Below are 13,681 nucleotides of genomic sequence, written 5' to 3'. Positions count from 1 at the left end.
GCTATTGTACAAAATGTGGAGGAATGGGATTGTGGGAGATATAATAGTTTGGATCAGTAATTGGCTTGCTGAAAGAAGACAGAGGGTGGTGGTTGATGGGAAATGTTCATCCTGGAGTCCAGTTACTAGTGGTGTACCGCAAGGGTCAGTGTTGGGTCCACTGCTGTTAGTCATTTTTATAAACAACCTGGATGAGGGCACAGAAGGGTGGGTTAGTAAATTAGCAGACGATACTAAGGTCGGTGGAGTTGTGGGTAGTGACGAAGGATGTTGTAGGTTACAGAGAGACATAGATAAGCTGCAGAGCTGGGCTGAGAGGTGGCAAATGGAGTTTAATGCAGACAAGTGTGAGGTGATTCACTTTGGTCGGAGTAACCAGAATGCAAAGCCCTGGGCTAATGGTAAGATTCTTGGTAGTGTAGATGAGCCGAGAGATCTCCGTGTCCATGTACACAGACCCTTGAAAGTTGCCACCCAGGTTGACAGGGTTGTTAAGAAGGCATACAGTGTTTTAGCTTTTATTAATAGAGGGATTGACTTCCGGAACTATGAGGTTATGCTGCAGCTATACAAAACTCTGGTGTGGCCGCACTTGGAGTATTGTGTACAATTCTGGTCACTGCATTATAATGATGTGGAAGCTTTGGAAAGGGTGCAAAGGAGATTTACTAGGAGTTGCCTGGTATGGAGGGGAGGTCTTACGAGGAAAGGCTGAGGGCCTTGAGGCTGTTTTCATTGGAGAGAAGAAGGTTGAGAGGAGACTTAATAGAGATATATAAGATAATCAGACGGTTAGATAGGGTGGACAGGGAGAGCCTTTTTCCTTGTATGGTGATGGCGAGCATGAGGGGGCATAGCTTTAAATTGAGGGGTAATAGATATAAGACAGATATCAGAGGTAGTTTCTTTACTCAGAGAGTAGTAAGGGTATGGAATGCTTTGCCTGCACCGGTAGTAGATTTGCCAAGTTTAAGTGTATTCAAGTCGTCATTGGACAAACATATGGATGTACATGGAATAGTGTAGGTTAGATGGGCTTCAGATTTGTTTCACAGGTTGGCGCAACATCGAGGGCCGAAGGGCCTGTACTGCGCTGGAATGTTCTATGTTCTATCCCAATGTTCCAAAATCTGAACCTCTCCCCTCCACATCATTCCTCAGGCTACACATTTACCTCCCTGATCTGCCTTTGACTGAATGGTGAAGTCTGTGGAACAGATGGTTTTTTGGAGATTACTATCCTGGAGGTCCTGCAAGATCCCCGAGCTGTCCCTCCCTATGTCATTGGTTCCCAAATGATCCACAACCATTGGCTATTCACCCTTCCTTTACAAACGTTTATCCAGCCATTTTGCTATATCTCAAATCCTTGCACTCAGAAGGCAACAGATGACTAACTTACAATCTCGATTATAAACAAGACTGTCTACCCTTTGATATTTATCATGATGTGAAGTGATCGCTCTCTGGTACAACTGTTCTGGAAACTGCTTCTTGTACAGTTGGAGTGAAGAAAGACATTTTCCAAATGAGCCACATGTTGTTCAAAAACAGCTACTCTCTGGCACTTCTTGCAGATGTGACTATCCTGGATGTCTTGTCAATCTAAAACCTCCCACATTTTACATGCTGCACATGCCACAAGTTTTCCCAGAGTCCCTGCCGTTTTTACTGGTAAGGATGACACACACTGTTGAGGCTCTGCTGTTTCTAAACTATGACCAAATTTTCTAACAGCCTCCAACTCTCTCTCTCTTTTTTGTTTCAAGGAGGAGGGATGGAGGGAAACATTACATTTTGGGACTGTAGCATTCGTTAACACCATTCCTTGAGAGAAATGACTTCTCACTGAATCTGCTCTCACTACCACCCTCTGCTCAATTCAGTGAGTGTTTAACTGCTTATGTGTTGTAACTGATAGACAGACAGATTTCCTAAAAGAAGAGAACAGTATTTTTACCTTAACATCTAAATTTAAATGATAAAAAGTCTTACAATCATCTTACAGATCTGTATTGGGATCTCGTGAGTGAGACAGTCTTATGGTGTAATTTTAACCTTAACTGTTATTTTATTCTACTATTTAGTAAGTTACAAAATACAGAATTTAATTTCTATTGTAGTTTTAATTCAAAGAAATATAAACTATAAAAACTGAGTTTGACTGATTTATGTTCCTCCTGTTTTTGGGGTGTCAATGTTTCCCTTCGAGGTTCTGTCATATAGCTTACTCATGTGAAGGCCTTCCTGTGGGGATTGATGTGAACCTTAACAGGAATCTCCCCAATCCCTACCTCTGGTTATTGTGGTATCCCATACCTGGTTCTGTGATTGTCAAGGTAGCTGATTCTGTAGGGATCACCGTATCCTCTGATTTCTGTAGGTGATCTTGCCCCATTTCAATCTTAACGTTTTCAGTTGAACTATCTCATCCAGTGGTGGTGAGTGGAGGGGCATCAATTTACCAGGACCCCCACCTGGGGGTCCAGAGCTATAGGGTTGTGTCTGGGCACTTACGAGGCTTGGACCTGAGTAGCCTGTGGCTTGGGTTAAGCAGCGCTACCCTCATGGGTGCCTCTACCTTTGCTTTCTTGGCAAACTCCAGGCTTCAGTTTATGATAGGTCATGATACAATTGTAAAGTACAAGCAGCCTGATTACACTTTGTGGGTTATCTTTAAGACTATTTAGAGTTAACTTAAGGTAAGTTATTACAGTATCAGTTAGCTGTGTTGTGTTGTGTCTTATGGTTAATATGTTTATTTAGAGGTAAGTTACGGACAGCATTTTGGTATCGTTGGCTGTATCTTACACAGAGAAGAGATAAGGTATGGCACGCTACTGGACCCGCACTCTCTGTTGTAATCTAATAGCTGAAGATTAATATTTTGATACCAGCATAGGTTTCTAAATTATGCAACAAACCCAGATCATTCAAAGACCATGATGCTACATCCTGAGGAAGCAGAAATCAGCTCAGACCAATGTATGGCATGTCAATCATGTCGGAAGAGAGGGTGGAAGATCATTGATGAAGATAATTGTGCAGTGATTTTGAGTGAAATCAACCAATTCAGGGCAAGACATCAAACCTCCAAAGTATTTCATTGAACTTTGAAAATTGACAACATGTTTCTGTATAAAATTATATGTATCTCTTCACATATAACTTAAAAACAAATCAAGTCTATATTAATTCTAAACTGTACAGATTTTTATTGAAGAATTAAGAAGCAAGGCACAATATCAAAGTTAAAAAAGAGAAAATACAATCATGTTCCTCGTAGAGAATCTTGTTTTAAAATTCAATTACTGTTATAATCAAATATGTTAGACGTCCATCAATTGTTAAAGATACATGTCAGATGAAACATTCAATTGAGAATCAAGTTAAAGGCAATCAATTGAAAGGGGAGGGGAGGAAAAACATAAACAGATCAGCAAAAAGAGAGCTGAGACTAAGATGATGGTCAACATAAAATAGAACCCACCATGTGGTAAGAGGCTGGGTACGTCCTTTATGGGTCAAATAGGTGATCTATGCTTCCAGATGCAGGAAAGGGCTCAAGTACCTAATGAGGACTTTATGTCGGTGTTTACAAAGATCTGGAGTTTGATAAAATATCATTTGAAGTGGAGACAGTAGAAGAAGTGGAGATAGTCAAAGAAGTAGGCGGCACGATGGCACAGTGGTTAGCACTGCTGCCTCACAGCGCCAGAGACCTGGGTTCAATTCCCACCTCAGGTGACTGACTGTGTGGAGTTTGCACATTCTCCCCGTGTCTGCGTGGGTTTCCTCCCACAGTCCAAAAATATGCAGGTTAGGTGAATTGGCCATGCTAAATTGCCCGTAGTATTGAGTGAAGGGGTAAATGTAGGAGAATGGGTCTGGGTGGGTTGCGCTTCGGCGGGGCGGTGTTGACTTGTTGGGCTAAAGGGCCTGTTTCCACACTGTAAGTAATCTAATCTAATCAAAGTGGAACCTGGGATGAAATTAAGAGGCAGAAGGGGTTATCTTGATTCATCTGTTGGATCATCCCTCATTACAAGAGATATGAGAGTCTTTGAGGGGCTGCAGAAGAGATTTGCCAGAATGGTTCCAGTGAAACCTTACAGTAAAAACCTATCCAGGGGGGGATCCAAGATGGCGGCGACCCAGTAAGACTGAGTCTATAGTGCTCCTCCCAAGACTTGGGCACAGTGGGTCACAAACTTGTAAAAATGTTAAATTTCTAATAAAAATATCTTAAAAAAAAAACCTATCCAGGTCAACTCTCAAGAGATTGACTTTGATGTTCATTTCTGATTCCTCACGTTATCTTCCTGTTTTTGTGCTGTAGGCATTCCACATTTCCTTCTGAATTGAAATTTTAATACAAAGTACTTCACTTGTTGGTGCAAATTTGTCTATTTGGCTGTGACAGTCTAACTATTAAAATCCATCTAGAGATTACTTCTAATCTGCCTGCTCTGGGATGTTATGACACACCTCTGAGGATGATGGGGCTTGAATCCAGGCCTCCTGACACAGAGGTGTGGACACTACCAATAACCCCTTATAAATTAATTTATATCCTAGGGAGATACAAGGCTCTGTTATATGTATGGCTATTCCAATCTCTAATTGCTGCCTTGAAACTTAGCAGCAGCTTTAAGCCATACTATCAATTATTATGATTAAACCAGGCACATCCCCAATTACACATCAAATACTATTTTGGAATCACTACTAAATCTATGGCTCTCCCTATCATCTAGAATAAACAGTATTAGCTGTTTCTTAATGCTCATCAGTGAGTGGATGTTACAAAGGTGGAAAGTAGCATTGCTGCCAGTCTCTCATCAAGCCAAAACACCAAAGTATTCCAGAACAAAACAATGACAAAATTGCAGATGTTGGAAAACAGAAACAAAAACTGAAATTGCTGGGGAAACTCAGCAATTCTGGCAGCATAATGACCATGTAAAATAAAGCGAAGACCGGTGGATGCCGAAAATCTGAAACAAGAACTGATATTGCTGGAGAAACTAAAATTGTGAGGAAGGGTCACTGGATCTGAAACATTTACTCTGCTTTCTCTCCTTGGATGCTGCAAGATTGGCTGAGTTTTCCCAGCAATTTCTGTTTTTGTTCCAGTCTCTCAGTGCTCTCTAGTGCCTCCTTATGGCTCCTAGTATATTCACTCATGGTTGCCCCTCCATGCTTTCACTCTGCCATGCTCTCCTCTTTACTGGGGCCTGCTGCTGACTCATCACTCGATCCTGCCCTTCTTCACTTTTGGGCCTTGGTTTAGCTGCAGGTTCTGAGCTCCATACCGCTCTCTGACTGATGACTGCTGACAGTGATGGTCCCAACTGCCAGGCTCTTCGCCCAGGGGCATCACTCGACCTGGGATCAACCGGTAGAGCGCTGTGAGCTGACTGGGCAATGCCTGCACAATATTCACAAGCTGGGCCTGTGCTTGGTCGGAGGCCGGAAACTACTGAATCAGAAACAGCACTGCATGCTCTGGGCTGTGTGGTTGGCACAGGGAGGCTTTGTCTCTCTATTTTGCTCTTTTCATCCCTGCCCAGAATCTGTCTCCTCCGTTTGATTCTATGCTGCACTTTCTCCAAGTCACTCTCGATCTGGTACAAGTCATCGGTGACTTTATTGACGCGGTCAAACTGACCAAGGAGGCTGTTGACAGTCGGCAGCAACCGATCGAGATAGGCCTCAATGTTGTAGGTCTCAGAGGTTGGACTCTGTGGAAGAGTCAGCTCCTCCGATTGCACAGAGCCTGACAAGATGGTGCAGTCTGAGAAGGGAGACTCGGTATTTTCTGATGCAAGTTGGGATAATCTCAAGGTTTGGGAAGTGCCTGTTGGCAAGGACTCCATCCCTTCAAATTTCACCTTGTGTCGGAACTGCAAAAGATTGAAAACAAAGTTTCACACCGGTTAAAAAAAGAGTCATTTTTCAATCATATAACCAGGGATGTTATTACATACCGAGGGAGTGGGACTTGAACCTGGGCCTTCTAGCTCAGAAGCAGGGACACTAAATATTGTGGCACAAAGGTCCCCAGTACCATCATTTATTGTTAACGGCTTGGCAGGTGAACAATGGTCTGCTCAAGAAAGCAAAGGTCCAGTTGTCCAATTGGTGTCATAGATTATCTTCATTACTCACTGTAGGGTCACCAACCTATGCCCTGCCTGAGAGTGAGATACTGGAACAGTTGCCAGGATCTATTGTGGCTCAGCAGCTTGTGATTTCGAGTCCTACTCTGGAGACTTAACAGCATAGTTCTAGCTAACTTTAGTAACACTAAAGCGACATTCTACTGTTCAAGCTGCAGGTTTCAGCCAGTAATGAAGGTCTTGTTTTTTTCTCTCAGGTGGACATAAAAGGTCTTACGGTGCTTTTTGAAGAAGAATAAGGATGATCTGCCCATTCCCTCTTGATGTTTATCCCACATTCAACATCAGTAAAACAGATGGCTGTCAATTTGGAAGGCTTGGTGAATTATTGCAATGCATCTTGTAGATTGTACACACTGTTGCAATTGAACATTGATGGTGAAGGGAGTGAATGTTGAAGATAGTAGATAGGGTACCAATCGAATAGGCTGCTTTGTCTTGGATGTTGCCAAGTGTTATTAGCGTTGGACCTTCTCTCATTTAGGCAAACATGTATTCTATCACACCCCTGACTGGTACCTTATAAATAGTGGACAGAGTTTGGAGAGTCAGGAAGTGAGTTATTCAAAACAGAATTCTGAGCTTCTGACCTGCTTTTATAACCATTTTGTTGATATGGCTAATCCAGTTCAGTTTCTGGTCAATGGTAACCCTTGCATATTGAAGTGTTGGGGTTTCAGTGATGACAATGCCATTGAACATGAAAGAAATGGTTATTGTAAGAGATGGTCATTATTTGGCATGAATGCTACTTGCCACTTACCAACCCAAGCTTGGCTGTTGTTTTGCTGCATTTGGACACTGACTTCTTTGGTATCTGAGGAGCTTTGAATGACTGAAGATTGAGCATTAGTGAACATCCCCACTTCTGACCTTATGATGGAGAGAAGGACATTGATGAAGCAGCTGAAGATGGTTGGGTCCAGGAGACTACCCTGAGGAACTCCTTCAGAGATGTCCAGGGAATGAAATGATTGACCTGCAACACCCATGACCACTTTTGTATGTGTCAGGTATGACTCTAACCAATGTCGAGTTTTCCTCAATTCCATTTGAATTCAGCTTTGCTAACGCTCTTTGATGCCATACTCGGGGGAGGCACAGGGGAATTAATTCATTAAATCACAGAACCATGAAGGAGGGTGAGCATTTTTTTTAGATTCCCTACAGTGTGGAAACAGGCCCTACGCCCCAACTAGACAACACTGACCCATGAAGAGTAACCCACCCAGACCCATTTTTCCCTAACTAATGCACCTAACTCTAAGGGCAAGTTTAGCATGACCAATTCACCTAACCTGCACATCTTTGGACTGTAGCAGGAAACCAGAGCACCCGAAGGAAACCCACGCAGACACGAGGAAAATGTGGAAACTCCACACAGTAACCCAAGTCTGGAATCGAACCTGGGTCCCTGACACTGTGAGGCAGCAGTGCTTAACCACTGAGCCACCGTGCTGCCCCATTGCACAGGAGAACACATGAAATATGGGTAGGAATGAATTGGAATAGGAGTCTGAGAAAGGAGCAAGAGGATAGACGATAAGGAGGGAAATGATGGATTGGAGATGGAAAGAGGATTGGGAGATTGACAATGAAAAGGAGAGTGGGGGATTTGAGATGGAGTGGAGAGTGGAGGAGCAGGGGAAATGAGGTACTGGAAATGGAATTGGGAGTAGGAAAGTGGGGCATTGGAGTTGGAGGGGGTATTAAGGTATTGGTGATGAAATGGGGATTGGTGATGAAGTGGGGAATGGAGGATTGGAGATGGCATGGGATGTGGAGAATTGGAGATGGAGAGGATGATGGGCATTTGAGATGAAAAGAGGGGACTATAAAACTTGGGAATGGAGAGGGGAGTAGGATTAGAGTTAGAGAGAGGGGTGGGGCAAGCCTTAAGTTGGAGATGGAAATGGGAAAGACATTAACAAGTCCAGAATACCATGACTGAGTCAAGGGCAGATGAACGTGTTCACCACAGAGTACTCAGCCCTTTGGTCCAGGGAGGTCACTATCTGCTAGCCTAGCACAGCTTCTTGTAAAAGTCAAGACCAGCTCCAAACATTCCAGAAACGCAAAGTGGTTGCAGCATTCAGTCAACCCTGCAGCTCCAGCTCATTGATCAGAGAGATTGATGTTTCTCTGACATACTCGTATTTACCTCCTTTGTTTTGGTGAGTCCTATCCAGAGCTTGAACCTCTTAATGAAGAATTCAATCATCTCGTAGTCTTGTGGTTCAATGGCTGGGCGGTACATATCTGCTTTGAGCTCTCTGTAACTCTGGTTGATAATGGCACTGAAGAGGTTTCTCGCTATCCACATCAGACACAGCAGGTAGCTAATGAAGTAGAGGGGTGCGATTATGGGGTAATGGTGGACTGCATGTCGCAGGGACAGGGTTCCATGGGGGAAAGCAACCAAAGCCAGCAGCGAACTGCTGAATGTCACAAAGTGTTCCAGAGCAGGAGAGAACATCTGGAGGGAAAAGAAGGCAAGAATGGTTGAGGCTACTACCTCTGACAGAAATACTCAACCATTGAGCCCTGCCTCTCAGTTTGTTCACTACATTTGACCCCTATCTCATCTTGCTGCTTTATCCTCCTTTACATCAACCACTTACCTAATCTCCTCTTAAATGGAAGGATGGTATCTTATCACAAACTCTAAGTCCCAGTTGAGGGAAGTTTTTCTTAATGTGTTACGACACGGGGTAAACTCTCCTGCTCAATTTAAACCAGCAACACAGAAAGGATTTATCCCGTGCAGTAATCTGTGAAAATTTGAGAGGCCAAGAACTATTTAAAGTAAAAATTAACAACTTTATTTCTTAAAGTATAACAGAGAATAATTAACCATCGACTATTTACAACTCCTTCCTCTAACCTATCTTTTACTTTCCCTTCTATAATACTAGTCCAATAAAACCCCCGAGTAAGATTTACTGAAAAATTATAACTTCATAACCAGCCAGCAGTCAAGTCTTCTCTTTATATCTTCCTCTGTAGATTTGCTCTCCAGGTCAGTGTTGGAGAGTTCTTACTAGCAGACTACATTTGCTGGTCTTTTGGCAGTTCTCTCCCAACTGTTCAATTTTTCCCAGTCTTACATCCCCAAAGCATTGATTGTGTCATTGGATTTTCATATTGTCAATACACTAAATTCAAACTTGATTGGAGTTGCGTTTTTTTTGGGGTATAATTTAAACTTATTGGTCTAATTCAAATTTGTTTTTGTCTCCAGGCAACCAGCTACACTAACTGCTACACCAATAGGTTACATTGTAACTTGTTCAGAACACTTGGTGCTGTCAGGTAGTTCTGCTAGCTTTTAACTTTCTTAAAGGTACAGTACACTTCTACACCATCATAACAAATGTCAGTAAGTTATTGGGGGATATTATCATATTCAGCGTGCTGGAATCATTTTCACGTCATTTGCCACCTGACTTAATTGGCGCCAATTTGGAACTCCCCTCTAATCCTGCAACATGCAACCTCCCCTTCTTCCTAACACCCTGAGGTACAACCTCCCACCTTCCCAACACCCTGAGGTACAACTTCCCCCTTTTCCTAACACCCTGAGGTACTACCCTCCCCCTCTTCCCAACACCCTGAGGTGCAACCTCCCCACTTCCCAATACCCTGAGATGCAGCCTTCCCCTTCTTCCCAACATCCTGAGTCTTTGTATTTCTTTAAACTAGGCTGCACCAGAGTGAATCTCACCACCAGCTCCCATCATCTTGCACTATCTCAACATTTGTCTACGTGACCTCAAATCCTGAATGAACAGGCATTTCTCCCAATTCAACATTGCAAAGAACAGCCGTACTGGGCCATTGGCAAATTTATCTCCTACAGGCAACTGCTCGAGGATGAGACTAAAAGAGGAAAGTTTGGACACTAAGGAATGATCACAGTATGTTTGGTCTGGTCAGTAATCAGGATGCTTGGAGAAAATTACATCAGTACCCTTTCAGTGTAAGAGAGGCTGGATAGGTCAACTAACCATGACATTCACGAGTCACAGAGTGAGAAAAAATCCTGTCTGACATGTGATCAATTTTATTCAAGAGTTATAGGCCTTAAACAAAACACTCAGAATGTGCTGAGTTTGTGGATCCACATGTGTGACCTGGGAAAGATGCCAATTGTGTGCCACTGCTGGGTAAAGGTAAAAGTTAAAGGTACTATTAGATTAAAGGAGAAAGCTTATAAAGTTGCAAACTTGTTGAAAATTTGAAGACTGCGAAAACTTTAGAATTTAACAAAGGTGGGCCAAGAAATTGATAAAGAGGAAGAGAATATAAATATAAAATAGCAAGAACATTAAAACAGATTGTAAAATCTTCTACAAGTGGCAGAAGGATTTCTAATAGCAAAAATAAAAACTTCAGAGAAGCTAAGTCAGTACTCTATGTCTGTTTTCACAGAGGAAGATAGAAAAATTCTCCATAAAATAATTAAAAATGAGCTTGTTGAACTGAAAGAAATTAGTATTGGTAAAAATGTATTATTGGAGAACTTAATGGGACTACAAATTGACAACTGACCTAATGACTTCAACTTAGACCAATGAAAATGATATTACAGACAATAGAGACAGCACATCCATTAGCTGATTGCCCTTGAAAATTTTATTCATTCTGCAACAGTGCTGCAGATTAGAAAATTACAAATGTAATTCCAATATTTGAAAAAGGAGGGAGAGAGAAACTGGAAGCAAAATATTTGCTAGCCATTTGTTAGTGTTCGGGATAAATACTGGAATTTATTAAAAAGGATATGATTAATGGATATTCAGAAAGTATTTGTGTAATTGGACTGAGTCAATGTGGACTACTGAAAGGAAAATTGTGCCTGAACAATCTGATCAAAGTTTTGAGGATATTACCACTACCGTCATTAAGGGGGAAGCCAACAGATGTGGTGTATTGGAATTTGGGATGATTTTTGATACAGTGCCACACAAGTTAAGTAAACTTAAATGACATAGGATTGTGGGTAATATAATAGTATGGACTGTTTCTACCTGTTTCTCCTCATGTCGGAGTAAATAGTTCTCACATTGGCAGACGTAACCATGACATACTTTTGTTATATCTTACTTTCTTTTGGTTATTCTTAAATTATTCAAAATGGTGGCAAATTATGGTGACGAATGAAAGTTTTTCACTGAACTTAATTGTATTCTTACTGTAAAATACATGTGACAATGAAATTATTCATTCATTCATTACCGCAAGGATCAGTGCTTGGGCCCCAGTTATTCATAATCTGGACCTGAACAAAGAGACCTCAGAGTGTATGTTCATAGTTCCTTGAAAGCAGAGTTGCAGTTAGATAGGATAGTGAAGAAGGCATTTGGTATGCTTTCTTTTATTGGTCAGAGCATTGAGTATAGGAGTTCGGAGGTCATGTTGCGGCTGTACAGGACATTGGTTAGGCACCCTTGGAATAACACGAGCAATCTTGGTCTCCTTCCTGTCAGAAAGATGTTGTGAAACTTGAAAGGGTTCAAAAAGAATTGATAAGGACGTTGCCAAGATTGGAGGATTTGACATATAGGGAGAGGCTGAATAGGCTGAGGCTGTTTTCCCTGGAGCATCGGAGGCTGAGAGTGACCTTATAGAGATTTATAAAATCATGAGGGGAATGAATAGGGTAAACAGACAAGGTCTTTTCCCTGGGATGGAGGAGTCCAGAACTAGAGGGCATAGGTTCAGGGTGACAGGGGAAAACTATAAAAGGGATCTAAGGGGCAACTTCTTCACACAGATGCATGTCTGGAGTGAGCTGCCAGAGGAAGTGGTGGAGGCTGGTCTGGTACAATTACATTTAAAAGGCATCTATATGAATAGGAAGGGTTTAGAGGGATATGGGCCAAATGGGACTAGACAAATGGGACTAGATTAGGTTAGGATAACTGGTCAGCAAGGACGAGTTGGATGGAAGGGTCTGTTTCCGTGCTATACATCTCTCTGACTCTATATCAATAGAGTCAGAACCACCATTTCCCATTTTACAGATGAATACAAAATTCAGTGGGAATGCAAATTGTGAAGAGGATGCAAAGAGGCCTCAACAGCATTTAGTCAGGCTGTGTGAAGGTGCAAGAGCACTGCAGATGCTATCATTTTGGTAAGTCAGAGGTTATCACTTTGGTAGGAGGAACAAAGGAGCAGAGCATTGCTTAAATGGTGACAACTCAGAAAGCATTCATGTCCAAAGGGACTGAAGTACTCTTCATAAGTCACTGAAAACTAACATGCGAATGGATTGGACAATTCAGAAGATAAAAGGTTGGTTAAAGGTTGGTTACCCGATATTTCAAGAGAATTTGAGTACAGGCACAAATAGGTCTTGCTTCAAATGTACAGCACACTGCAGAGACTACACGTGGGGACTAAAGTCTATCCTTGCCATGGAGGGAGAGGAGATTCTCCAGACTGATCCCAGAAGTGATGGGATTGTCTTATGAGGAGAGATTGAGGAGTTGGACATATATTCTCTGGAGTTTTGAAGAATGCGAGATGGTCTCATAGAAACTTACAAACTGCTTGAAGGGATAGAAAGAGTAGATGCAGAGAAGATGTTTCTGCTGGCCGAGGAATCCAGAACCAAGGGACATGGTTTCAGAATAAAAGGCAAGCCATTTACAACTGAGAGAAGGAGAAATTTCTTTACTCAGAAGCTGGTGAATCATGCAGAGGGTTGTGAGAGTTCAGTCATTATGTTCAAGACAGAGATTGATTTACCATGAGTGAAATTAACGGATAAAGGCATAGTGCAGGAATGGCATTGAGGGAGATTAGCCATAGAATGGCTGAGGAGGTTTCAGGGGCAAGATAGCCTACCCCTGCTCTGGTGTTCCTTTGCTCTTCCATTACTGAAACACAGGTTGAGGTTTCACTACAAACACTACGTAGGACAAACAGGAAGAAAGTTAGTCACCAGGATACAGGAACACCAGCTAGCCACAAAAAGACACGACCCTCTCTCCCTCGAAGCCCTACGCACGGATGAAAAAAACCACCATTTTGACTGGGACAACACATTTACCCTGGGACAGGCTAAGCAAAGACATGCCAGAGAATTCCTCGAGGCCTGGCACTCCAACCACAATGCCATAAACAACCACATAGAACTAGATGCCATCTATCAATCCCTCAGAAAATGAACAGGAAATGACATCACCACAAACCCCAGGAACCCCATTCAGGAGAAAGATATAAATAGAAAGCAGGAGACAACAGCTTCGCTTCACTTGGAGGTCACCACTGATGATGTTACCTAGCCAGGTAATGAAACGTCTGGATATCAAACCTACAGCTCAGCAAGCAAACCTACACCCTACAGGTTGAGGTCTTCAGGATTTCGAGATTTCACTATCTCCATGTAATCCTCGCCAGCCTCCCACCATCTAGATTAGATTAGATTACATTACAATGTGGAAACAGGCCCTTCGGCCCAACAAGTCCACACCGACCCGCCGAAGCGA

General features: G+C 42.4%; 1 protein-coding gene across 1 annotated transcript in view; it reads right to left on the bottom strand.

Moving 5' to 3' along the window:
• Window positions 1-5,064: 5,064 nt before the first annotated feature.
• The window catches only part of pkd1b (polycystic kidney disease 1b), a 205,610-nt gene continuing 196,993 nt past the window's right edge, over window positions 5,065-13,681 (bottom strand). Inside the window, exons 31-32 of the mRNA XM_043715206.1 lie at window positions 8,344-8,658; window positions 5,065-5,906 (exon numbers count right to left, since the gene is read on the bottom strand). Coding sequence (XP_043571141.1) covers window positions 5,184-5,906; window positions 8,344-8,658 — 1,038 coding nt within the window. The 3' untranslated portion in view covers window positions 5,065-5,183. The remainder of the gene's footprint in view (window positions 5,907-8,343; window positions 8,659-13,681) is intronic.

Source organism: Chiloscyllium plagiosum, chromosome 24 (assembly GCF_004010195.1).
Source record: "Chiloscyllium plagiosum isolate BGI_BamShark_2017 chromosome 24, ASM401019v2, whole genome shotgun sequence".
In the NCBI taxonomy this organism is placed as follows: domain Eukaryota; kingdom Metazoa; phylum Chordata; class Chondrichthyes; order Orectolobiformes; family Hemiscylliidae; genus Chiloscyllium; species Chiloscyllium plagiosum.
This window is presented reverse-complemented; position numbering and strand designations above follow the sequence as displayed.